General features: G+C 55.4%; 2 protein-coding genes across 2 annotated transcripts; one reads left to right on the top strand and one right to left on the bottom strand.

Moving 5' to 3' along the window:
- The first annotated feature begins 1251 nt into the window (after positions 1-1251).
- Positions 1252-10318, top strand: SPAG7 (sperm associated antigen 7). Its single transcript, XM_083472871.1, has 7 exons — positions 1252-1458; positions 4702-4769; positions 4888-4976; positions 6485-6569; positions 6692-6781; positions 7358-7514; positions 9162-10318. The coding sequence occupies exons 1-7, from the start codon at positions 1371-1373 to the stop codon at positions 9284-9286; spliced, it is 702 nt and encodes a 233-aa protein (XP_083328997.1). The 5' UTR covers positions 1252-1370; the 3' UTR covers positions 9287-10318.
- A 2435-nt stretch (positions 10319-12753) lies between these two features.
- ENO3 (enolase 3) lies at positions 12754-22508 on the bottom strand. The gene is made up of 12 exons (XM_083472741.1): positions 22396-22508; positions 21113-21199; positions 20881-20976; positions 20236-20294; positions 19248-19317; positions 19022-19155; positions 16934-17156; positions 15574-15771; positions 13975-14176; positions 13761-13869; positions 13467-13525; positions 12754-13078 (listed from the first exon to the last, which is right to left on the bottom strand). Exons 2-12 carry the CDS (start codon positions 21195-21197, stop codon positions 13009-13011), a joined length of 1305 nt encoding a protein of 434 aa, XP_083328867.1. The 5' UTR covers positions 21198-21199; positions 22396-22508; the 3' UTR covers positions 12754-13008.
- Between the last annotated feature and the right edge of the window lie 3289 nt (positions 22509-25797).

Raw genomic sequence — 25797 nt, 5'->3', positions numbered from 1 at the left:
TCAACCGGGAGAGCGGGGGGTTTCTTCCCCCTTTAAGAGCCCTTCGCCCCGCCCCTTTCCCGGCAGCCCCTTCCGAATGGGCGTGGTTAACGGAAGACTCCGCCCCTGCGCCTAGGCCGCTACCCCCCAAAAAAACCAAAACCAGGCAGAAGTTCAACCGGTATAGCGGGTGGAGTTTCCTTTCCCTTTAAGAGCCCTTCGCCCCGCCCCTTTCCCGTCAGCCCCTCCCTAAGGGGCGTGGCTAGCGGAAGGCCCTGCGCGTAGGCTGCTCCTCCCCAACAGGCAGAAGTTCAACCGGTAGAGCGGGGGGTTTCCTCCCCCTTTAAGGGCGCCCCGCCCCTTTCCCGACAGCCCCTCCCTAAGGGGTGTGGCTAGCGGAAGGCCCTGCGAGTAGGCTGCTCCCCCGACAGGCAGAAGTTCAACCGGTAGAGCGGGGGGTTTCCTCCCCCTTTAAGGGCGCCCCGCCCCTTTCCCGACAGCCCCTCCCTAAGGGGCGTGGCTAGCGGAAGGCCCTGCGCGTAGGCTGCTCCCCCGACAGGCAGAAGTTCAACCGGTAGAGCGGGGGGTTTCCTCCCCCTTTAAGGGCGCCCCGCCCCTTTCCCGACAGCCCCTCCCTAAGGGGCGTGGCTAGCGGAAGGCCCTGCGCGTAGGCTGCTCCCCCGACAGGCAGAAGTTCAACCGGTAGAGCGGGGGGTTTCCTCCCCCTTTAAGGGCGCCCCGCCCCTTTCCCGACAGCCCCTCCCTAAGGGGCGTGGCTAGCGGAAGGCCCTGCGAGTAGGCTGCTCCCCCGACAGGCAGAAGTTCAACCGGGAGAGCGGGCGGGGTTTCCTCGCCCCGCCCCTTTCCCGGCAGCCCCTTCCGAAGGGGCGTGGTTAACGGAAGACTCCGCCCCTGCGCCTAGGCCGCTACCCCCCCAAACAAAACCAGGCAGAAGTTCAACCGGTATAGCGGGTGGAGTTTCCTTTCCCTTTAAGAGCCCTTCGCCCCGCCCCTTTCCCGTCAGCCCCTCCCTAAGGGGCGTGGCTAGCGGAAGGCCCTGCGCGTAGGCTGCTCCCCCCAACAGGCAGAAGTTCAACCGGGAGAGCGGGCGGGGTTTCCTCCCCCTTTAAGAGCCCCTCGCCCCGCCCCTTTCCCGGCAGCCCCTCCCGAAGGGGCGTGGTTAACGGAAGACTCCGCCCCTGCGCCTAGGCCGCTACCCCCCCCAAAACAAAACCAGGCAGAAGTTCAACCGGGAGAGCGGGCGGAGTTTCCTTTCCCTTTAAGAGCCCTTCGCCCCGCCCCTTTCCCGTCAGCCCGCGAGGCGGCGGCGCCGGCGCCCTGACGTCACCGCGCCGTCTCCGGTGGGCGGGGCTTCCCGGCGGGCGGCCAAGATGGCGGAGCTGGACCTGCTGGGCTCCATCCTGAGCTCCATGGAGCCGCCGCCGGCGCTGGGCGACCGGGAGGCCAAGCGGGCCAAGGGTGAGGAAGGCGGGAGGGGGACCCAGGAGTCAGTCCGGGAGGGGGGGAGGGAAGCCAGCGCTGCCCCCCCCCTCGCAGGTAGACTGCGCCGCCCCCCGGAGGCTCCGCGAGAAGAGGCCCAAGGGCGCATGCGCGGCTCCGGAGGGGGACGTCAAGGTCGACGCGGGTCAGGCTAGATGACCATGGAGCCCCTTCCGTCCCTGCGAGGCCCGCTGTCATGGGGGGCGGGGGGCACACGCTCCCAGCTGCCCCCTGGCAGAAGGAGGAGAGCCCTGCAGCCGGATGAGGCCCAAAGGGGCTCCCCTGACCTCCCAGAGGCTGACCAGGGACCCCAAAGGGGGAATACACTGGAGAGCTTAGGCTTCTCCCTGACCGCCTTTATCGTGTTTCGTTCGGCATTTTAGATATCTTTGTTTCAAATTAATAATCATAATAATAATAATAATAATAATAATAATAATAATAATAATAATAATAATAATAATAATAAATTTTATTTATACCCTGCCCTCCCCAGCCAGGACCAGTGGCTCAGGGCAGCTAACACCAAGTATAGAAACAATTGATTGAAATACAGTGGTACCTCAGGTTACATACGCTTCAGGTTACAGATGCTTCAGGTTACAGACTCCGCTAACCCAGAAATAGCACCTCGGGTTAAGAACTTTGCTTCAGGATGAGAACAGAAATCGTGCTGCAGCGGCGCGGCGGCGGCAGGAGGCCCCATTTGCTAAAGTGGTGCTTCAGGTTAAGAACAGTTTCAGGTTAAGAACGGACCTCCGAAACGAATTAAGTACTTAACCCGAGGTACCACTGTACAATTAAAAAACAAGATCCAAGTACAACGTTAACTGAGTGTTGCAAGTGTTTTTGTCCTGTATTTTGAGATTATAAAGTGTGCTTAATGGAGAAGAGTTTTGCAGAGTGGATGGTACATTTGGGGATTGGGAGAAAAGGCAAGCGAGAGGAGACAGGACAGGCGTTTAGAAAATTGCCAAGGGGCCTGGAGAAGAGGGACAGGGGGAAGGTTCTCTCCCTCTCTGCTAACACAGGTACCCGCAGGCACCCAAGAAAGCTGAATAATGCTGGGAGATTTGAGATAGAGGAAAGAAAATCCGTCTTCACGCAACACAGATAGACTGTGGAACTCCCTCCCTCAAGAGTCAAAGAAAATAACAACAACAACAACAACAACATAATTTATTATTAATACCCTGCCCATCTGGCTGAGTTTCTCCAGCCACTCTGGGTGGCTCCCAATCAAGTGTTTAAAACAATACACCGTTAAATATTAAAAACTTCCCTAAACAGGGCTGCCTTTAGATGTCTTCTAAAGATAAGATAGCTGCTTATTTCCTTCACATCTGATGGGAGGGTGTTCCACAGGGCGGGAGCCACCACTGAGAAGGCCCTGTGCCTGGTTCCCTGTAACCTCACTTCCTGCAATGAGGGAACCGCCAGAAGGCCCTCAGCACTGGACCTCAGTGTCCGGGCAGAACGATGAGGGTGGAGACGCTCCTTTGGGGTCTACTGGGCCTTTGTGGCCGTTTAGAGCTTTCAAGGTCAGCACCAACACTTTGAATTGTGCTCAGAAACATACTGGGAGCCAATGCAGATCTCTCAGGACCGGTGTTATATGGTCTCGGCGGCCGCTCCCAGTCACCAGTCTGGCTGCCGCATTCTGGATTAATTGCAGTTTCTGAGTCACCTTTAAAGGTAGCCCCACATAGAGCGCATGGCAGTAGTCCAAGCGGGAGATAACCAGAGCATGCACCACTCTGGCGAGACAGTCAGTGGGCAGGGAGGGTCTCATCCTGCGCACCAGGTGGAGCTGACAGACAGCTGCCCTGGACACGGATTTGACCTGTGCCTCCATGGACAGCTGTGAGTCCAAAATGACTCCCAGGCTGCGCACCTGGTCCTTCAGGGGCACAGTTGCCCCATTCAGGACCAGGGAATCCTCCACCCCCGCCCACCCCCTGTCCCCCCAAGAACAGTAGGAATGAGGGAGAAGCATCTCAAGGGCTCCTTGTAGCCACAAAGGCTCCATCCTCCCTCCACGGTTGGGGGTAGCATTGCCTATTAGGAATCACAGGAGGGGCAGCCATGGATTGGTGCCCCCATGCCCTGCTTTGGGGCTTCTATGGTCAGAGCCTCTGGTCAGCCACCATGAGAGTCGGATACTGGGCCAGGTGGGCCTGATCCAGCGGGACTCTCCTCCCCATTTCCTTCTGTAGAACTGAACTCCTTCTGGAGAGCTGGAAGGTCTACGGCTTCTCAGCAAGCGGCTGGACCAGTGGTTCTCAAACTTTTTTGGGCCATGCCCCACCTAAGCCTCTCTAAAATCCTGCTGCCCCCTCCTGTGACATAATTCTTGTTATTCAGAAAGTGAACTGGCATTCACATGGATGAAGCCTAAAAGGCCATTAATAACTCATTCTCAAATTGCCCCCCTTAAAAATCAAATTGCCCCACATTGGGAACTGCAAGCCTGAGTGAGTTGGGATCTGGCCCAGAGGCTGCCGTCTTGGAACCAGGAGCGAGTGATCCCTTTCTGGGATCCCCCAAGCCACTCACGCACCCCTTTCTGGGAATGGAGTTGAGAGATGACCTAAGCTGGGGAGAAAACAGCAAAGACCCGATGAAGAGAGCACAGCAGAGGTTATATTTTCTGAGAATCCTCCGGAAGAAAATCTCTCAAAGGACCTGTTGATGGCATTTTACCATTGTACTGTGGAGAGTGTATTAACTTATGGTCTGTGTGGTTTGGGGGCTGCACGGTCAGGGGAAAAACAATGCTGTCCAGGGTTGTGAAGACTGCGGAGAGAATAATTGGGTGCACTCTTCCCACCTTGGATCAAATCTACGCTTCCAGGTGTCACAAGAAAGCTGCAGAGATAGCGCAGGATAGTGCGCACCCCAGAAATGATCTCTTTCAGCTTCTGCCTTCTGGAAGAAGGGACAGGGTTATTGAGACTAGGACTAGCCGCCTGAGAAACAGTTTCTACCCAAATGCAATTCTGGTTTTAAACGCAATATAAGGGGTCTCTATAGGAGTATATTGTATTTAAAAATGGGATATCAGAGTTTTTAGGGAGTTAACCAGGCTGGGATAGCTGGGATAGCAGGCTTGTTGGTTTTTGAATGTCTTATGTAGATTTTTCAGTTTCGCTGTTCTGTATGGGACAATGGCAATAAAGATTATCGTATTGTATCTCTCCTCTCTCTCTCTCCCTTCCCCAGAGCAAACAGCACAGCTGAAGAAGCTTCAAGAGCAAGAGAAGAGGCAGAAAGTCGAGTTCAGGAAGCGGGTGCGTCCTCTGCCCCCCCGGGCACAGATCCCCAACTTGCATGCGGGTGGGGACCAGGGACCACCCTGGCTTCCGCTTGGCCTGCTCACAGCTTCCTCTCTCTTCCCCCACCATACAGATGGAGAAGGAGGTCTCAGATTTCATCCAAGATAGCAGCCAGACCAAGAAGAAGTTCCGCCCCATGAACAAGATTGAGCGCAGTATTCTGTGAGTCCACTGGGGGGGGGGGGCAGGGAAGGGAAAAGGGGCAGGTGAAATCCAGCCTCCAGGTGAAGCATACCTGACCTTGCCTTGGTTTCTGACTTCAAGATGGCCTGAACAGATTGGAGAACTGGGTGAATTGTTAATTTTTATTATTACGGTCACAGACCAGTTCCGGCTCACTTACAATATCAGGAAAATCATAAAACACAACAGGAATACATTGAATTGCAATTGGGTATAACGGAGACAATTCAGATATAGCGGCAGTTAAAAATATATACTAAATCTTGATCACTATAACCTAAAATTGTCACTTAAAACCTTAATCATTTTAGTAGCACAGCTTGTTCCCTAAGTTTTATGGCAGTCGCACAGAATTTGGCCACCCTTGGCGTGATCTCTAGATCCTTGTCCTCTACCAGGAGTTTTAGACATTGAAGTTCGGACCCATTTGGAGATTTTTGTATAACAGGAGTGATAAATACGGAGTGTATATCCCCGTAGAAACGGCAGCGTAACAAGACATGAGACAGTTTCTACCTCCATCAAGTCGCAGGGGCAGACTCGTTCCACGTATCGTTTACCCTCGAATCTGCCTGAACTGGGGGTCTTAGTGGACCAGAAGCTGAATGTGAGCCCACAGTGTGATGCAGCAGCAAAAAAATCTAATGCCGTTCTGGGCTGCATCAACTAGAAGTCTAGTGTCCTGATCAAGGGAAATCATATTACTCCTCTCTGTTGCCTTGGTCAGGCCACACCTGGAATCCTATGTCCAGTTCTGGGCAGCACAATTTAAGAAGGATGTTGAGAAGCTGGAATGTTTGCAGAGGAGGTTGGAGCAAGAGGTTCAAGGGTCTGGAAACCAAGCCTTGTGAGGAACAGTTGAAGGAGTTGGGGGTGTTTAGCCTGGAGGACAGGAGTTACGATGGCCATTTTCAAGTATCTCAAGGGCATTCGCAAGGAAGATGGGGCAAGCTTGTTTTCTCCTACTCTGGACAGTAAGACTTGAACCCGTGGCTTCAAGTGACGCTGAGGTCCAGCACCGAGGGCCTTCTGGCGGTTCCCTCATTGTGAGAAGCAAAGCTACAGGGAACCAGGTAGAGGGCCTTCTTGGTAGCGGTGCCCACCCTGTGGAACGCCCTCCCGTCAGATGTCAAAGAGATAAGCAACTACCAGACTTTCAGAAGACATCTCAAGGCAGCCCTGTTCAGAGTGGCTGGGGAAACCCAGCCAGGTGGGCGGGGTACAAATAATTAATTACTATTATTAATAATAAGAAAGGAGATTCTGACTAAACATCAGGAAAAACTTTTCTGAGTGCAAGAGCCCTTTGACAGCGGAAGAGGCTTTCTCAGAAGGTGTTGACCTCCCCTTTGTTGGAGGCTTTTAAATAGAGGGAAGATTGCCCTTCGCCTGGGACGCTTTATTTGTGATGCCTGCCTTGCAGGGGGTTGGACTAGATGACCCTCGGCGCCCCTCCCAACGGTGCAATTCTCTGATTCCCATTCCAGGCACGACGTGGTGGAAGTGGCAGGCCTCACCTCCTTCTCCTTTGGTGACGAGGAGGAGTCCCGATACGTCATGATTTTCAAGAAGGCAAGTGGGAGATCCGTCGCTCTCCCCCTTTCACCCTGTTGGGGGTCGCTCCCCATTCCTCCTCTCCGCCCCCTGGAGAGCCCGTGTTCCCGTTCTGACCGCCCCGTCCGCCTCTCTTTCAGGAATTCGCCCCCTCGGACGAAGAGCTGGACGCCTACCGCCGGGGGGAGGAGTGGGACCCCCAGCAGGCCGAGGAAAAACGCCGGCTGAAGGTGGGCAGCTTTCCTCTAGGGGGGCAGGGTTGGGGCTGTTGGGCAAGGATTGCAGTGCCACCCTCGGAGGAGACGCCCCCCCGGGGTGCTGATCGAGGGATTTGCAAACTGCGGAACCAGAGATCGACACCCCAGCACATAAGAACATTAGAAACTTGGATTTGGAGGCAGCTATGCTTCTAAGTAGGGCCGCGGGTGGCGCTGTGGGTTAAACCACAGAGCCTTGGGCTTGCTGATCGGAAGGTCGACGGTTCGAATCCCCGCGACGGGGTGAGCTCCCGTTGCTCGGTCCCTGCTCCTGCCAACCTAGCAGTTCGAAAGCACGTCAAAGTGCAAGTAGATAAATAGGTACCACTCCAGCGGGAAGGTAAACGGCGTTTCTGTGTGCTGCTCTGGTTCGCCAGAAGCGGCTTAGTCCTGCTGGCCACATGACCCGGAAGCTGTACTCCGGCTCCCTCGGCCAGTAAAGCGAGATGAGCGCCCCAACCCCAGAGTCAGCCACGACTGGACCTAATAGTCAGGGGTCCCTTTACCTTTACCTCTGTCTCTCACCCCTTCATGGCTTCTTCCCTGCAGGAACTGGCTCAGCGGCAGGCGGAAGAGGAAGCCCTGAAAGGCCCCACGGTGGTCAACCCCAACACTGACTACAAGGACAAGTACAGCCACCTGATTGGGAAGGTGGCTGCCAAGGACGCCGCGCACACCATGGAGGCCAACAAGGCCTACGGCTGTGGTGAGTCGGCCGGGGGTGGGTTGACACTCCTGCTTGGCTCCCCCAGACCCGGAGGGACATCCGCAGGAAGCAGCCTGGACTGGCCCCTCGCCCTTCCAGGGCACTCCCAGCTGTGCGCAGGGTGATATCCCTCAAGAATCCTTCGGTCCACGGCACCTGCGGGAAACAATCCCCGGCTGTCCCCCAGTGTTTTAGAGCACGGGTTCCTTCTTTCTTGCTCCAGTGTGGTTTTCTCTGAATCATTGAGTTGGAAGGGACCCCAAGGGTCATCGAGTCCAGCCCCCTTGAAGGCAGCTATCCTGTAAGGGGGTCCAAGATGCAAGGTCCAATATCCTTCAGTAGACCTGAAGGAGCGTCTCCCCCCCCCTCCATTCTGCCCGGACACTGAGGTCCAGCTCCAAGGGCCTTCTGGCAGTTCCCTCCCTGCGAGAAGCCAAGTTACAGGGAACCAGGCAGAGGGCCTTCTTGGTGGTGGCGCCCCCCTGTGGAACGCCCTCCCTTCAGATGTGAAGGAAATAAGCAGCTATCCTATCTTTAAAAGACATCTGAAGGCAGCCCTGTTTAGGGAAGTTTTTAGGGCTAATCTGACTTCCTTAGGGCCCGGGACCTCTAGGGTGTTGCTGTTTATGAACCTTAAGGTCCTCCTTAGCCAACGTGGTGTAGTGGTTAGAAGCGGTGGACTCGTAATCTGGTGAACCCGGTTCGCTTCCCTGCTCCTCCACATGCAGCTGCTGGGTGACCTTGGGCCAGTCACACTTCTCTGAAGTCTCTCAGCCCCACTCACCTCACAGAGTGTTTGTTGTGGGAGAGGAAGGGAAAGGAGAATGTGAGCCGCTTTGAGACTCCTTTGGGTAGTGTAATGGGAATTGGGGTTGCTTGTGCGTAAACTGCAAACTGCTCCAAGCTAGCCGTGTAGCTAAAACTTTCCCCGGTTGACAGCCCTTGAAACGCGACTGTCTTAGTCACTGGCAGAATCCGTCAGTGGGCGGGACCTAAATTTGCGCCAACATAGGAGTTGTTTGACTCCAAGTCTCCACCTAGATTCTCTGCGTGGAAGCCTTCTGCGCAGCGTGGGCGTGCCAAGCGGAGGTCCTGTGCTCTCTCCGCTGATTTCACTGGAAGAGTCTCTGAGCCTCCCCTCCGCCTTCCTCTCAGCTTCCCCTTTCTCCCTGGTGTCCCCTGGATTTCTTTCCCCCGTGGAAGCCCTCTCTCTCTCCTTGCTAGTTCCCTCCCCTGCATCACTGGAGCGACTTTCCTCTCCTCTTCCCTCTGATGGCAGTTCCCTGACAGGTAGTGATAAAGCGGGGTATCAAATCCAAACTCCTCTTCTTCTTCTTCTTCTTCTCCGTGGGGCATTGAGAACATGGTGCGCCTTCCGGGTGTTGGGAAATGTAGTCCAGAACACCAGCACGGCTCTCCACCTTCTCAATGCCTGCTCTGAGAGGCTCCTGTGTTCTTCGGAGTGGGCTGAATTGGGCCTTCGTGGTTGGGCTGGGCGATTCTCTGCCTTTTATTAAGGCTTTTTCATAATACAGTACAAAAAGGACCCACCTGAATAAAAGCAGAAAGTGCAGAGTCCTCTTTCAGAGGTCAGTCTTTGCCAGGCTGGCGAATTCTTGACGTTCCCCCATCCCTCTCCCCTCGCAGTTCCCGTCGCCAACAAGAGAGACACGCGCTCCATCGAGGAGGCCATGAACGAGATCCGGGCCAAGAAGCAGCGCCTCCGCCAGACTGAGGACGAGGGCCCCGCTCCGCCCGCCAGCAGCTCGTAGGGATCGGGGCCGCCGGCAGCGGCCGGGCTTGCTCCCCGCCGGGTGATTTCAGGGACTCGCTTCCGGAGCTGCTGCTGCTACTTCTGTGGAACCCACCTGGGGGCTCCCCAGAGCGGATTAGGAGGGGGACCCCCACAAAACATCCCTCCCCCTCCTCCCTAGGTGTACCCCAGCCCCTTTGAGTAGTTGATCCCTAGCCTAGGGTGGCGTTAGCGTGCCGGCGAGCGAGGAGGAGGAGGGTTTGTAAAAGTTTTTATCTTCCGCGTGTGAGAAAAGGGGCTGCGACGATTGTAGCAAGGTGGGAGGGTGTTAAGAGAATAAATAATATATCCCCCCCCCAAAAAAATACACACCACAATTCCCTTTTTGTGTGCTGTTCAGACCTCCACAACTGAAGTTGCCCTTTTAATCCTGTAGTGTGGTCCCCCCCCCTTGCACTGAAGTCCCCCACCCTTACCTCTCCCCCATCTTAAAACCCCTCTCCCCAATTTGTATTACCACTGTAGTACCACTCGCATCCACCAGAGAGGGCATCCCTCTGAGCTGCAGTACTCCCTGCATCCCACCAGGGGGAGCAACCGAGTTGCAGTGCCACGGCCAACTGGAAGACGTTAACGGGGTGCAGCACAGCGGTGCCCCCTTTACCCCGCTGTGGGGTGGGAGGGTAAAGGGGCCCGTTTGCCCCCGTGTCCACAAGGGGTCCTTGCTGCGTTTGACAAGAGGGTCCCTTCCGTCTTTGGGGTGTCGAGGCCGAAGCATAACTGTCTTCCCTTTGGATCTTCTCCCAACGTCCCTGCCAGGTCTGGAGTTTTTATTCAGTGTGTAAATATTTAAGAAATTATGTTTGCCTGCCTTCCCGCTATGGGGAGCCAATGCCCCCATTGCACACCCCACCCCCTGCTCCCACAGGTCACAGGCTCCCAAGGGGGCCTGGCCGTGTGGATGCTGGAGCCGGGGAGACGCCATCGGTGGTGTCTCGGCAGAGGGCTGTATATGTGTGTGGACAACATTAAATGCTTGTTTTGGACGCTGTCTTGCCTCTGCCTTTTCTCCGTGTCGAGAGCGAGAACTTCTTCACAGCACCATGAAAGCTTTTAACATTTGGGGGGGGGGTTTAAGGTAAAGGGACCCCTGTCTATTAGGTCCAGTCGTGGACGACTCTGGGGTTGCGGCGCTCATCTCGCTTTACTGGCCAAGGGAGCCTGCGTACAGCTTCCGGGTCATGTGGCCAGCATGACTAAGCCGCTTCTGGCAAACCAGAGCAGCGCACGGAAACGCCGTTTACCTTCCCGCCGGAGCGGTACCTATTTATGTACTTGCACTTTGACGTGCTTTTGAACTGCAAGGTTGGCAGGAGCAGGGACCGAGCAACAGGAGCTCACTCTGTTGTGGGGATTCGAACCGCCGACCTTCTGATCGGCAAGTCCTAGGCTCTGTGGTTTAACCCACAGCGCCACCCGTGTCCCGGGGGGGAGTTTAGAGGGTAGATAAATAAGCGCTTAAAAGTGTATATGACCACTCGAACTCAGGGCTGTTCAACAAAGTTCATGGGCAACAGGGGCAAGGGCAATCAAGTATTATTTATGGTGGTGATGATTTATTAGATTTATATCATGGGTAGGCAAACTAAGGCCCGGGGGCCGGATCTGGCCCAATTGCCTTCTAAATCTGGCCTGCGGACGGTCCGAGAATCAGCGTTTTTTTACATGAGTAGAATGTGTCCTTTTATTTAAAATGCATCTCTGGGTTATTTGTGGGGCATCGGGATTCGTTCATTCACCCCCCCCCCAAAAAAAAATATATAGTCCGGCCCCCCACATGGTCTGAGGGACAGTGGACCGCCGCCCCTGCTGGAAAAGCTTGCTGACCCCTGATTTATATTCATCACAAGATCTCAGGGCGGATCACAAGAACATAAGTGTAATTGGGAATTTAGGGACTTTGCTGGTGCAAGATGCAAGGAAGTCCCCTGGCTGAGGTGGAGGGGGGGAGATGTCATCTGTGGCCCTTATCCAAATGTGGGACCCCCACCGGTCCCATGCCCTATGCATCTCGCCGTTTCGCCCCTTTCTAGACCGCCTTTCCCCCAAAGAGCACCAGGCATGAAATCCATATCCACTTCTCCCACCCTCATTTAATCCCCACAACAGCTCTGCGAGGTACATGAGGCAGAGAGGCAGGGAGCGCCAAAGGTTACACCCTGTGAGCTTGACTGCCAAGGGCGGATTCAAACCCAGGTCTCTCCCAGAATACCATCTGGCACTCCAACCATTGCACCTCGCTGGCTGTGGGGAGAGTCAGAGATTTCCCCCTCCCGGGCTCAGGTGGCCTTCACAGGGAGTTGGCAAGGGTGAGGAATCTACCTAGCTCCATATTGTCCACACTGACAGCAGCTCTGGCTCTCCCGGGATTCAAGCAGGGAGTCTCTCGAAGCCCTGCCTGGAAAGTCCAACGGGGGATTGTACCCAGAATCTTCTGCATGCAGGGCAGCAGCTCTCCCACCGAGCTGCGGTTCCTTCAAACAAAGCCAAGGTGCGAGTCCTCATGGTTCCTTAAACAGGAACCCTGGAATCTTGCCTGTGGTCCGTCTCACTCAGTACGGCTTACAGTGACTGGAAGCAGCAACTCTCCAGGGTTTCAGGCAGCCTTCTGCATGCCAGACAGGTGTTCTAGCAGCCCTCCTTCCCCAAGAGCTCTTTGCCATAATGGATGTCGCCGCAGGACTCTGCTTGACATTAAATCGCCCCCATCTCTGTGGGCCTCTTTGACTTATGTGGGCCCCGTTGTGACCCCAGGAAGACCCTCCGTAGCCTCTGCTAATCCCAGTTCATACGTGTCAAGAGTCGGCTATCATAACGCTCTTTTGCACAGCAAACCTCACACACAAGTAATTTCATTTGTGTGTGCAAAGTTACTGAGGCCTAGAAACTTGGAGCCCCAACCTTGACCATTTCTTATAAAGTCTTCATTCAGAGAGTAGGACGGGGAGATAATATACGGTCCCAAACCAGTTTGAAGCCCATATTGTATGTTGGTTTCATAGTATTTGACCTGGGAATATATTGCAAATTATGACGTGTGCTTGTGTGCTACGCAAGAATTTGATGCGGGGAAAACCGTGAAGCCAGCCAGTGCCTCTGCTTATTTCAGACATCATGATATCTCAATATACCATGATGTTTAGCGGGTGATGTATCCCAACACTGCCCAGCCCTGGCAGAGCGACAGAGGGAGGCGAGAGGAGCCCGCTTGAAGCACAAAGGGGAACTTGGCTCAGGGGCAGACTTGGCGCTTCCCAATTTCACTGGCACCAAACTGGCGCACCCGTCTTCCGTTCTATTGTTGCACCACCCTCCCAGTGTGACTGAACTGGCCGCGCACCCCTAAATCCACCTCTGCCTGGCTAACACGCACACATGCACCCCGTCCCGTTTCCCAGAAGACGCAAAGAAGGAACCTGACGCCGCTTGCTCTGGCACAACGGCCTTGTTTATTCGCTGCCCCGAGATGGGATGGTGGGGCAGAGGCTCCTCAGCTGCGCTGCCAGGGCCTTTGCCCAGGACCCGGAAGGGGGAAACGAGGAGGGGATCCAGCCAGCCCTGGCCAATGGGGGGCGGTGTTGTGGAGCCGCCTTCCAAGGAGAGGAGAGCAGGTGGGGGGGTCTCTTTCTCCCTGGGGTTCCCTTGCCCCCCTGGGGTGGGGCTGCAGGCCAGGCGCTGCTTTTACTTGGCCAGAGGGTGGCGGAATTTGCGGCCGGCAAACACTGCTTTGTCTCCCAGCTGCTCCTCGATCCTGCAAGGAAGGGAGACGGGGAGCAAGATCAGTGCTGGGTCTGGAAAGCAAGACTCGGGAGGAACAGGGATGTTTAGCTTGGAGAAGATACAGGGCCCATCTCAGATATCTCAAGGGCTGCTGCTTGCGAGATAGAGGAAGCTTGTTTTCCGCAGCTCCATAAGGGAGGACTCGAACCCATGACGTCAAGTTACGAGAAAGGAGATTCTGACTCAACATCAGGAAGAGCTTTCTGACAGTAAAAGCTATTTGAATGGAGCCCCTTGGAAGACGATGGGCTCTCCTCCCTTGGAGGTGTTTAAGGAGAGCTTGCCATGGATTCTGGAGCTGTCGTTCTGGGTTGGGCTGGATGACCCCTGGGGGACCCTTTCCAATTCTATCTCCTCACCTCATCAGCTGGTTGTACTTGGCCAGACGCTCGGAGCGGCAGGGAGCTCCGGTCTTGATCTGCAAAAAGGCACCAAAGATAACGATTGGCAAAACGTGCACTGGGCCCTATCCGTGCATCGCTCGGGACGCCTTGTGAAGTTTAAAACCCACACAGTCCCACCCCTCAGAATACAGGAAGGAGCCCTGAAGAGGGAAACAGGCCGAGCCGGGGGAAGCATCCTAAAATGGGGAGTTGGGGGGGGAATACAGGCGCCCCCTCTCCACCAGCTGATCCCCACCCTGGTCCTCTCACCTGCCCTGTGCAGAGACCCACGACCAAGTCGGCGATGAAGGTGTCCTCGGTTTCCCCGGAGCGGTGGCTCACCATGACGCCCCAGCCGTTGCTCTGGGCCAGCTTGCAGCTGGGAAGGAAGGAGGAGACGATTTGGGGGGGGTGTCCCGGGAGATCCTACCCCTGCCGCAATAGCCCCCCACCCGGAGGACGCCCTGCCTCCCCGGACACTCACGCCTGGATGGACTCGGTGACGGAGCCGATTTGGTTGACCTTGAGCAGGAGACAGTTGCAGGCCTTCTTCTCCACCGCCTGCTGGATGCGCTTGGGGTTGGTGACGGTCAAGTCGTCGCCCACAATCTGGATTTGCACCTGCGTCAGGAACTTGGACCACGTCTCCCAGTCGTCCTGGTCAAAGGGGTCCTCGATGGAGACGACTGGGGCAGCGAGGTGGGGAGGGAAGGGAGGGCGTTACAGGCCAGCACGCCCCCAGACATCTCTCTCCCCGCTCTGCCCCACGCCTCCTGCCCAGAGCCCTCAGGCTCACCTCCCATATGGACAATAATAATAATAATAATAATACCGTATTTTTCGCTCTATAACACGCACCCAACCATAACACGCATGTAGTTTTTAGAGGAGGAAAATCCGTAGGCATGCCACCCATAGGCATTTCCTCCATAACACGCACAGACATTTCCCCTTACTTTTTAGGAGGAAAAAAGTGAGTGTTATGGTGCAAAAAATACGGTAATTTATTATTTATACCCCTCCCATCTGGCTGGGTCCCCCCAGCCACTCTGGGCGGCTTCCAACAAAACACTAAAATGCAATAACCTATTAAACATTAAAAGCTTCCATACAGAGGGCTGCCTTTAGATGTCTTCTAAAAGTTTGGTAGCTATTTTTCTCTTTGACATCTGGTGGGTGGGCGTTCCACAGGGCGGGTGCTACCACCGAGAAGGCTCTCTGCCTGGTTCCCTGTAACGGCTTCTTGAAGGGAGGGAACCACCAGAAGGCCCTAGGAGCTGGACCTCAGTGTCTGGGCTGAACGATGGGGGTGGAGACGCTCCTTCAGGTCTACTGGGCCTTTGAGGCCATTTAGGGCTTTCAAGGTCAGCACCAACACTTTGAATTGTGCTCGGAAACGTCCTGGGAGCCAGTGTAGGTCTTTCCCGGTGTTATATGGTCTTGGCGGCTGCTCCCAGTCAACCCAGTGGGGCCGGAGGAGTGAAGAGAGCACCCCTGGGCATGCACAGAGAGCCTGTCCCTCGCCACGGATGTGGGAAACGGTCCAGGAAAGGAGCTAGGACGGCCTCTAAGAGCACAATCCTAAGCGGGGAGTTCCGCAGAGTTACAAAATGAGATATTTCCAAAGAGAAGATAGACAAGGACTGGAAGGTGTTTAAAGGATACTTGCAAAATCATATTGAAAAACCAGAACTCCTATTAGAATAAACAAGTTCCATTATAAATACTGAAATACTAAGTAAGATGTATAACAATGTGAAACAGAAAAAGAAGCAGAGAATTGTTTTAAAGTATGTGAAAGAAAGTAATAGAAGTGGAAAGAAATTGCAATTGAGTAGATTGGAAGTTTACCACAAGGGTGGGGAGAGGGATGGTGGTGGGAAAAGGAAGTACTTGTGGGATTGAGTGTGCGTATGTCTGAATATTCTCAAGGATTGTATGAAATGTATGTTTGTATATTCGTAACATGTAGGTATTAATGTTGAATTATTTTAATTTTTAGTTTTAAAAGAAGAGATATTTCAGTGGGATTGGGTCCCCTGGTTTTTGTGTCACCCAGAAGCAACTTGGCTGTCTCTCTCACCAGGGTAGTTCTTGATGAAACTCTGGTAAAGCTCCCCCAGCTTGTCGCCGGAGATGTAGCGGTTGGGGTCGTCGGGGGACTTGAAATCCAGGTCATATTTGCCCTTGCGGAAGAACTCGGAGGCCGCCACGTCCATGCCGATGACCACTTTGTCCGAGTAGCCGGCCTTCTCGATGGCACTCTTGAGGAGCTCCAGGGCTGGCGGGGGGACGGCAGGGGAGAGTGAGAAATTGGGGTGCCCCAGTACAAAGAGCATCTCTTCCCGGGGGAGAAAGCCCCAGAGCAGAAGCCAAGACCAAGAGCCCTTCGCTTCGGGGGGCTTCCAGCAACCGAGATCCAGAAGCCTTAAGGACAGCCTGCAGAATCAGGCCAAAGGGGGCCCATCCAGTCTAGCCTCCTGTCCTCACAGGGGCCAAACAGGCGCCTGTTACAGGAAACCCACAAGGACCATTTGAACACAAGAGCATCATTCTCCCCTCCTGCAGTTTCCAGAAACTGGGATTTGAAAGCAGGGCTTCCTCTGGCTTTTTAGACAGAGCCATGGTGGCTGGGAAGACCTCAATCGCCCTCTCCTCCAGAAATTGGTCTCCTCCTCTTGGAAATCCATCCCTGCCTCCGGCTCCGCAACAGGAGAGCTTTATTTTCGCTCCACATTCACCTTCCTCGGATGCCCACAAGAGGAGGAAAACGATTCTCTCTGCGTAATTCCATTTTATATTTTTAGTTGCAATTTTGTCCATCTTTTAAAAATATTGTTTTATAGATTCTAAATGCCGCGTTGATTTGTCAACCACAGAACTTGTGGCAATGGTGAGATTTGGTCCATTTCTAGTTGCTGTTTCGTTAAGTTTTTTATAGATTGCAACCGTTTTATTGATAATTTGTTAATGATTTTATGTGATGCATTTGCAATGCACTATTATGTTATGGTTATTTCTTGTTTGAAATGAGATTCAAGCGGCATAAAGAAATCAAATCAAATCATCTTATGGTCTCTTCCTTGCCTTTCTTCTAAACTGAAAAGCCCCCAAATCTGCCCCCTTCCTTCACAGGGGAGTCTCTGCCCTCCTCCCTTGACCTTTTTTTCCATGTCCTTTTTGAGGCGAGGCAACCAGAACCGCCCGCAGTATTCTGAATTTGTCTGCCTGGGCCTTCAGCCGTGGGCTCCTTCCCGCAGGATGCTGACCCTTGAGGGCGAGCCTGGCGGTATCTCCCCGCTGCCCTTTCCCTGAATCTCCGGTTACAGCCGCCGAGCTAATTCCGGCCATGGCTGCGTTTAAAGGGCGAGGGTGGCGTGAAACCCTAACCCCGCTGCCTGCCACCCGCTAAAAGTAGCCTGCCTCCTCGCCCAAGGAGCTACCTTCGTTGTTCTCCAGGATGTTGGGGGCGAAGCCGCCCTCGTCGCCCACGTTGGTGGCATCCTTCCCGTACTTGCTCTTGATGACGGCCTTCAGGTTGTGGTAGACCTCGGCCCCGATCCGCATGGCCTCCTTGAAGGTGCTGGCGCCCACGGGCAGAATCATGAACTCCTGCATGGCCAGCTTGTTCCCGGCGTGGGAGCCGCCGTTGATCACGTTGAAGGCCTGGCGGGGGCAAGGGGGGGCAGGAGGAAGGGGTCAGGATCCGTCCCAAAGACTGCCAGTCTTCAGGATCAGGACGGGTGGCCTCCCAGAGACATCTCCCAAGCTAAAGGGCAGAGCCTGAAGGACTTTCTCTCTCTCTCTCTCTCTCTCTATATATATATATATATACCGTATTTTTTGCACCATAACACTCACTTTTTTCCTCCTAAAAAGTAAGGGGAAATGTCTGTGCGTGTTATGGAGGGAATGCCTACGGGTGGCATGCCTACGGATTTTCCTCCTCTAAAAACTATGTGCGTGTTATGGTCGGGTGAGTGTTATAGAGCGAAAAATACGGTATATGGCATAATTTCATTCTTTTTTTATACAATCATTTTTATTAGTTTTAAATTACAACAAGCCAATAATAGCCTCTTTGTAACAATGCCAAATTATAATACTATGAGTAATACCAATCATTCAGATGACAAATTATCGTATCGGCCTGAATATAAGCAGCACTTTCCCCCGAAAATTCCAACCGTGGAAAGTTAAAGTGCGGCTTCAATTCGCGACCTTACAAAAATTCGCGACCTTACGATATCGCTGCTGAAACAGACAGATGGTAAAACGGAACGGGTCTGAGTGCCTGTGGAATTTTAGGGGAATGGCTTATATTCGGGTATTCTCTCCCCCCCCCCCCGAATTTTAATTTGCAGGTGCGGCTTATATTCAGGCCAATACGGTATACGGTTTAGGTCCCTGCCCCAATGCAATAATTGATGGTTTGATGATTTACTTTATTCCTGCGCTCCAAAACCTTATAAATTCCAATTGCGTTCCAGTCAAAATAACAATCCCTTATATCGCAACTGCAGTTTTGACAAATTCCATTCGTACTGATTTTATGCCTACAGGTGAAGCGTTCAAATTCCCTCCTTGTGTGTGGCAATTATTCTGTCCTCCTGCAAATCTTAGTGCCATTAGCATGTATGCAAATGTCCAGCTCCTTTAAGAACATTGGAAGAGCCTGTGGGATCAGGCCAGAGGGGGGGCCGCCTAGTCCAGCCCCCTCTTCTCCCTGGGAAGCCCCCCAAGCAAGATTCAAAGGCGAGAGCAACTCTCCCTTCCTGTTTCCAGCAAAGGGTTGCAACTGTCTCATCTCGAACCCCGACCCCATAGAGACTCTTTATCCAGATCAGGGGCCTGAGCATCTTTGACACCCCCCACCCTGCCAGCCCCCTCCCCAAAGACAGAGAAGGGAGGTGCTGGGCTTTGGGGATGGAGGCCTGACAGAGCCTTCTGCCTCTTTGCCAAAGCCCAGAACCTCCCTTCTCCGTCTTGGGGGAGAAAGCACAGGAGCTGGGGCTGGGGGCGTCAAATTTGGGCTTCGCTCCCCCCCCCCCACTCCACACAAGAAGGTGGGGGGGCAGGTTCCTGGCTGGTCGAAGATCTCTTGCGACCCCCTTAGTATGAGAAGTTGGGCCGCCCTGAGAGAGACCCTTCCTTCTCAAAAATAGGGGGGGGGGTGGACTCACTTGTTGAAAAATAAATAAATCTCTGATTATTTGCAAGCGAACCTTTGTATCAGCTGAAACCCGATAATCCATTTGGAGCCGCAATGCATCTTTGCACTTTATTACTATTATTATTATTATTATTATTATTATTATTATTATTATTATTATATGCCACACTTCATCCAAGCATCACAGGGCAATCTACAGCTTTACGGTTGATATTTTTGGTCCTTTTTGCTACGTTTCCCCTTTGGTGTTGCTGATATATTAATCCGATCCAGTCCTCTGGGGAGCCTGCACTGCACCCCCAAAAGAGAGGGGCCTTGGCTCCAGACCCCCCCTCCCTGCCCCCCCTCGGACACTCACTGGCACGGGCAGGATGAGGTCCTTGTTGCCAGCCAGGTCTGCGATGTGTCGGTAGAGGGGGATGCCCTTCTCCGCGGCGCCCGCCTTGCAGACGGCGAGGGAGACGCCCAGGATGGCGTTGGCCCCAAACTTGGCTGTGGGGAGGAAAAGACGGGGTGCTGGGTGAGGGGCTGCGGGAGAAGTCAGTGGGGCAGGAGGGGGCGAGGTAGAAGAGGCCCCCGCTTACATTTGTTCTCTGTCCCGTCCATCTCCAGCATCAGCTTGTCGATTTTCTCCTGATCCACAACGCTCAGCTTCTAAGAGAGGAGAGAGAAAGGGGAACCCGTTTGTTTCCCGGGTACACGGGTTCGAATCCTGCCCTGGCACCTTTCCTGCACGGAGGTTGGAAGTCTGATAGGGAAACTCAGAGAGTCTTAAGGCGTGTGGGCCAAAAGTTAAAAGGAGCCAAAGGATGGCATGCCAGATAGAGTTGGAAGAAGGGGGACCCCCACCCCAGCACCATCTATCTATCTATCTATCTATCTATCTATCTATCTATCATCTATCTATCTATCTTTTGCCCGACCTGTGGCTCGAACCCACAACCCTGAGATGAAAAGTTTCACACGCTACAGAGTCTCTCCACTCCCCTCACCTTCACACCCACCAACCAGTAAGAACCCCATGAAACTGGGAATAAATGGGGGCGGTGGCGGGGGGGGGAGTTGCGCCCGATAAAAGGCCTTTGGGACAAGGGTTCGCGTTCTGTTTCTCCTTTTCGTTTGAGTCTCACCACGTTTGGTGCACGTATAGTTCTGTGCTTTTTGAACTTTCAATAAAGATGTTAAGAAAAAAGTTTAAAAATAAAATAATAAAAATAATTTTAAAAGGATTCCTTGCTCAGTTAACGGGGGGGGGGGGTATCCTGGCTGCCTGGGTTCTCCCTGGGGGCTCTTTGACCCTGCAAGTTCCTGGTCCTGGGGGCAGGGGCTTTGAGGGTTTTCTGTGGGGTTGTAGGAAAGGGCTTCTGCCCCCCACCCCAGAACCCAGCTTCTCTCTCTCTTTCTCTTTATGTCTCTGATTCCTGCTATCTTGCCTGCCTTGTGGGGGGTTGGGCTAGATGGCCCTTGGGGGTCCCTTCCTACGGCACAGCTTGGTGACCCCAGAGCCCAGCGCTGCTCAGGGTGACCGCCCCCCCACAAAGCCCTGCCCCGGTCCCACCCTCTCCCTCTCACCTTCTCAATCAGGGCAGGGGCGATGGTCTTGTTGATGTGATCCACGGCTTTCAACACCCCTGCGGGCAGAACGGACGGGTGAGGGGATGGAGGGGTGACCCCGCAGGGGAACAAGCACACTCCCACCCACACTACCCTAAACATGGGGCAGAATCAGGGCCAATGGGGCAGAGGAGGAAAGGAAATACGAAGAGAAGAGGCTTCTGGGGCTTGGAGCAGGCGGGTAGTTCTGCGGCGGTGCGTCTGGAGAGGGTGCAATGGAAGAGAGGAGCCAGGAACTGGGCTCTTGGGTCTGGCCAGCACTCCCTCCAACTCCACATCTGGCCAGTTGCCCCAAGCAAGGGGGCACAGAGAGATGGCCTGCCCTTATCTGGAGGCAGGAAGCCCCCACCCATTCCCTGAACCCTGGTCCTTCCAGCCCTTGCAGGCAGCAGCCGTCCAAAGCCCCTCATGGACATCAAGCTGTTCGTAACCGTCCAGGGGCAGGGAGTTCCGCAGATCCACAGCACATCTTGCATGCAGAGAACTTAAAAGTGTCATTGCCACTCGGCCCCGCTTCCCTTCCTCCTAATCTTGATGTTCCCTGGGGCACCGACTCGCACCCCCCCCCGCTCCGTGAGCCGCCACGTCCGGGTGACCCCTCACCTTTGCCCAGGTACCTGCTCTTATCCCCATCGCGGAGTTCCAGGGCCTCGTAGATGCCGGTGGAGGCACCGCTGGGCACGGCAGCCCGGAAGTGGCCTGGAGAAGAGGGCAGAGAGGAGGGTCAGTCGGGCGCCAGACGCCCAGCACCCTCCCTGCCCTCCTTGGCTCCCTCCCCCCCAAGAGAACACGCCCTGCCCTTGCCCGCAGGGGGAGCCCTGCCCACACGACTCACCCTTGGCTGTCTCCAAGTCGACTTCTACCGTGGGGTTCCCCCGGGAGTCGAGGATCTCTCGAGCGTGGATCGTCTTGATAGACATGCCTGAAAGGGGGGGGGCAGAGGGAGGGGGTCAGTGAGGGTCAGCCAGGCCTCCTGCCTCCCAGTGCCTGCTTTGCCCTGGCAAAGTTGGGGGGGGGACTCAACTGCCACAGGGGGGATGCCTTAACTGTGATTGGACTAGATGTCCTTCGCGGTCCCTTTCTGCTGGATCAGGCCCAAAGGATCTGGCCCAGCACCCTGTCCGCAAAGGGTCCAAATCCCCCATAGAAGCTAGGAATCGAGATAGACTGCCTCTGGAGCTGGAGGTTCCACAAGAACAGCAGACGGGACCCAATTCGGTCCAGAATCACAGGGGCCAACCACAGATGCACATTATGGGAAAGGATCCGCGGGCAAGAGGAACACTCTCCCTTCCTGGGGTTTCCAGAGCCCAGGTCTGCAGGGAGGCCTCTCCCAAGCAGTGTGGGGCAGTGGTTAGAGGGCCAGACTGGGACTGGGGAGAGACCAAGTGCCATTCTCATCTGTGGGTGTCGTTGGGCGAGTCGCTCCACCTCGCAGGGTTGTTGGAATTAAATGAGGTCCTTGCAGGGCCAGGAGGCGTATCAGTGCCATAAATGCCGTAACTGCAAAAGGAGCAAGGCTTCGGCTGCACGCTGAGAGTGCCAAGCCCACCGGCCTGGGACCGTCTTCCGCCACTCAGGGACCCAGCGCGGGCAGAGAGGGGGAAGGGAGGGACGGAGCAGCTGCCAGGATTAAAAATAGAAGTGCCCCCCCATCTCTTCTGGTCGCAGGGAAATGTCACCGGCCTCTGGCTCAAGGCAGAAAAGGAGAGCAGCTGGCGCCTGGGGCTGCGGAGATGGGGGCCCTTTTCTGTGCCCCCCCAAGAGACACACTCCCCTCCCATGCCTCCTCCAGGGACCTCCAAAGTGGCGCCCCCCACCCACCCTCCCCAGGAAGGTAGCAATTCAAGGGTCTGCCACGTACGCCTTGACCCACACTGCTAATAACCCCAAAGGAGGAGAGAGGGTTGGGGGGGGGGCTCAGAAATTCTACACAAAGGAGGGCCGCCTCCATTCCTTCACAGAGAGACCGTGAGAGGCAACGGAGGGGGGCTTGGGGGCCCCCTCCCCTAGTGGGACACCCAAGGTGACCAGGACACCCGCTTCCTCGCCTGGGGGTCCCCCCACCCGCGGCTCCTTCCCCCCACCCCGCTCCAGAAGGGGCCCCCACTCGCTCACTTGCGTAGGGCTGGCTTGGGGGTCCTTGGCTGTCGCTGGGAGCTGCTGACAGTGCCCAGGCTGGGGGCTGACCCCCTGCCTTTATACCCGGAGGTTGCGCAGCTCCGCCCCCCAGGGCCCAGTTAGGGACTGTCAGCAAAAGCAGGCGGGACGAAAGTCTGCGGCTCAGTCGGTAGAGGATGAAATCTCTGAATCTCAGGGTCAGGTTTGAGCCCCACGTTGGGGGCCAGGTTCCTGCATTGCAGGGGCTGGACTGGATGACCCCCAGGGTCCCTTCCAACTCTGTGATGCTATGAGCCCGGCAAGCAATACACAGCCAGAGGGAACGACCCTCCTGTCCTGGCCGCCCCCTGACACATCCTGGCCCCTTTGTGCATCCCGCAGTTGTGGGGCTGGGACCAGTCCCACAGATCCAGACTGGGCAGCAAGGGCGGGGCCAGGTGTCCCCCGGGGAGACTCCCGGGACGCTGCGTTCTCTAGGCAGCAGGATGGAATGGCGCTGGGGCCTGGCGGGCCTCCCCTCAGCTTCGTCTGGTGGCGCAGCTGTGCCCCTAACTGGACAGGGCCAGCCTCACCTCTGCCTATGCTCTGGTAATGCCCAGGTTAGATTACTGGCCCCACTGCACTGGCTCCCCGTTCAAAGTGCTGGTTTCGAACTTTAAAGCCTTAAACCAGGCATGGCCAAGCTTGGCCCTCCAGCTGTTTCTGGGACTACAACTCCCGTCATCCCTGACTGCTAGTCCTGTTAGCTAGGGATGATGGGAGCTGTAGTCCCAAAACTGAGATCATCCGCACGAGAACGGGGCCTTCTCTGCAGTGGCTCCCCATCTGTGGAATGCCCAGGGAGGTCTGCCTGGTGCCTTCATTATACATACTTGAGGCGCCAGGCAAAAATGTTCCTCTTCTCCCATCTGTGGCCTTTTACAGGAGAAGGGTGCTACTGCTTCGTTCCTTATTATGGGATGTATACCTGTATTTTGTGCTTTCATACTACAGACCACCCTGTGATCCTTGGAGGAAGGGCAGCATATGAATTTGATGAGGGAGAAGAGTAATAACAGACCCAGTTCTGAACAGGAAATTCAACAACAAACAATATGAACACCCTCCCCTCCACACACACTTTGGGGCTTCTCTGGAAGGCTGGACTCAAAGCACCCCTTCTTTCAATCCTGCCATTCAGGGGGTTGGACTCCGCGGCACACTAGTGTGCCGCGAGATGTTGCCTGGTGTGCCGCGGGAAAAATTAAAAAATTCGAAAGATTTTTTTTTAAAGTCAAATTTTCGATTGGGGCGCCGTCACTAGATGACCCCTGGGGTTCCCTCCCTCCCTCCCGCTCTGCGCCTCCCTCCTCCTCCTCCTCCTCCTCCTCCGGGGAGGCCCTTCCTGGCTCTCGGCCAAGGCTTGGCGGCTGCCACTCACTCACTCGCTCGCCCACCCGTCCCTCCATCTCTGCACCAGGCCTCTCCCCCTCCGTCCCCGGCGCGGGGGCTGCCGGGATCCGTAGTCCCCTCGCCCTTGGGCTCCGCGCCCGCGCGGGGTGCGCGAATTACGTTTCCCAGCATGGCCTGGCGGGCCGGGCGTTTTGTTTGAAGCGCTCTTCTCCCGGCCATGGAATGAGCGCAGTGGCGGCGGCCGGGCGGGCAGGGGCTCTTCCGCGCAGACCCCGCGCAGCCTGCCTGCGCCCCCGCGGAGATCGGGCGGCAGGATGGAGCCCGGGGATTCCCGCGGAGGCGGAGCGGCGGAGGCGGAGGCTGCCCCCCAGGTAGGGCTGCGTCGGGGGTGTGTGTTTATTTTTGCAATGCTGCATCCGCGCCGGAGGGGACGCATCGGACCGCGGGGAGACCCCTTGGCGGGCGTGCAAGGCAATGCATGCGTGCAGGCGTTGCATGGAGTGCAGTGCAATGCAATGGCAACGCGGCGCCCTGCATGCATGCATGCAACTTCCACCGGCGCTCCGGACTTGGCAGGTGAGGGGGGGTCCCCAGTGGGCGGCAGAGAGAGCCGGGAGGGTGAAGGGGAGCCGGGGGGGGGAGCAGCGCTGCTCCCCGAGCCCGGGGGGAAACTTCGGCGTCGTTGCGCCGGGTGTTGGAAGTGGAGGCTGGCGGGGGCCCCTCACCTGCAAAACCTGGTCGCCTCTCATATATTTCGTGCATTGCATTCATCGCCCGCTTTCTCCTCCAAGGAGCTCCCGGGGGCGCGCGTGGTTCTCCCCGTGTTATCCTCGCAACAACAGCCCTGCGAGGTGGGTCAGGTGAGTGGCCCAAGGGAGCACCCAGGGATTGTCCTGGCCAGGTGGGGTGATTTGAACCCTGCTCTCTGCCCGGTCTTCGTCCTCATTTAGCCCCCACATGTGCATGACTGAGGTTTTCCCCCCTCGTCTTGGCTATGGTGTGAGTCTGTGCTGTTAATTAATGGGGTTCTGCCTTCGGAGAAGATGAGCCAGCCCTCAAGGAGGTGATTATGTAATTTGCTAGCAATTCATGTCCCTCCCGGCGTGACGCTGCGCGCTGACGTCACGGGGCTGTAATGGTGGTGTGCCTCGAGATTTTTTTCATGAAACAAGTGTGCCTTTGCCCAAAAAAGGTTGGGAAACACTGGACTAGATGACCTGAGGCTTCCTTCCACCTCTCCAGCTCACCTCCTCCTTCACTTCCTCCTTGTCCTGCTCGCCCTCCTTCTCCTCCCATGATCGACCTTTCCGCCTTCCCCGTGCACTGGTCGCACTGGTTGCACTGGTGGAAGACCCTGCTGAAGACCTGTCGGCGGCCTCCCTCGCTCGTCCTGGAGGAGAACTGCACCGTGTTGATGGTGCACTCCTCCGAATCGCTGTTCACATCACTGTCCTCCATCCCGAATCAGCTGCCCCTCGCTTTTCACCGGATCTCTCAGCAGCAACGAGGATCGCAGTGGCTCGCAGTTCCTCCGCCCTCCTGTTCAGCCCCCCAAAAAGCCAGTTTGATTAATTTGCAGGGTGCTTTGGTTTGTTTTACTCTATCCTGGTTTCCACTTGGCTGCACCCTCTTTTCTGCCAACCGCTCTGAGGGCTTTCTTCCTACGGCCAAACTTACGGCCTAAACGGAAGCATAAATCATTTGCACCCCTTTCCATTTCAACGGAGTGGGAACTGAGGCAGGGAAAGAATGGTGTTTCCCTGATTGCTGCCCAAGCCCAGCCTTCGCAAATCTCGTGCCCCCCAGCAGGACCCAGTCTGGTTTCAACATGGATGCGGGGTTGAGATTCCTGCATTGCAGGGGGTTGGACTAGATGGCCGCCAGAGTCCCTTCCAAGTCTATGAATCTGAAGGCTGCCCGGTTGCTCTAACCCCTGAGCCCCACTGCCTCCGAGAGGCGGGGGGCTGCAGCCTCCAGAGCTCCGGTCCCCCATGGGGTGCTTGAGGG

Source organism: Podarcis liolepis, assembly GCF_965112155.1.
Source record: "Podarcis liolepis genome assembly, chromosome: 13".
Classification (NCBI taxonomy): Eukaryota; Metazoa; Chordata; class Lepidosauria; order Squamata; family Lacertidae; genus Podarcis; species Podarcis liolepis.
Note: the sequence above shows the minus strand (reverse complement) of the source record. Positions and strands in the feature narration are given on the sequence as shown.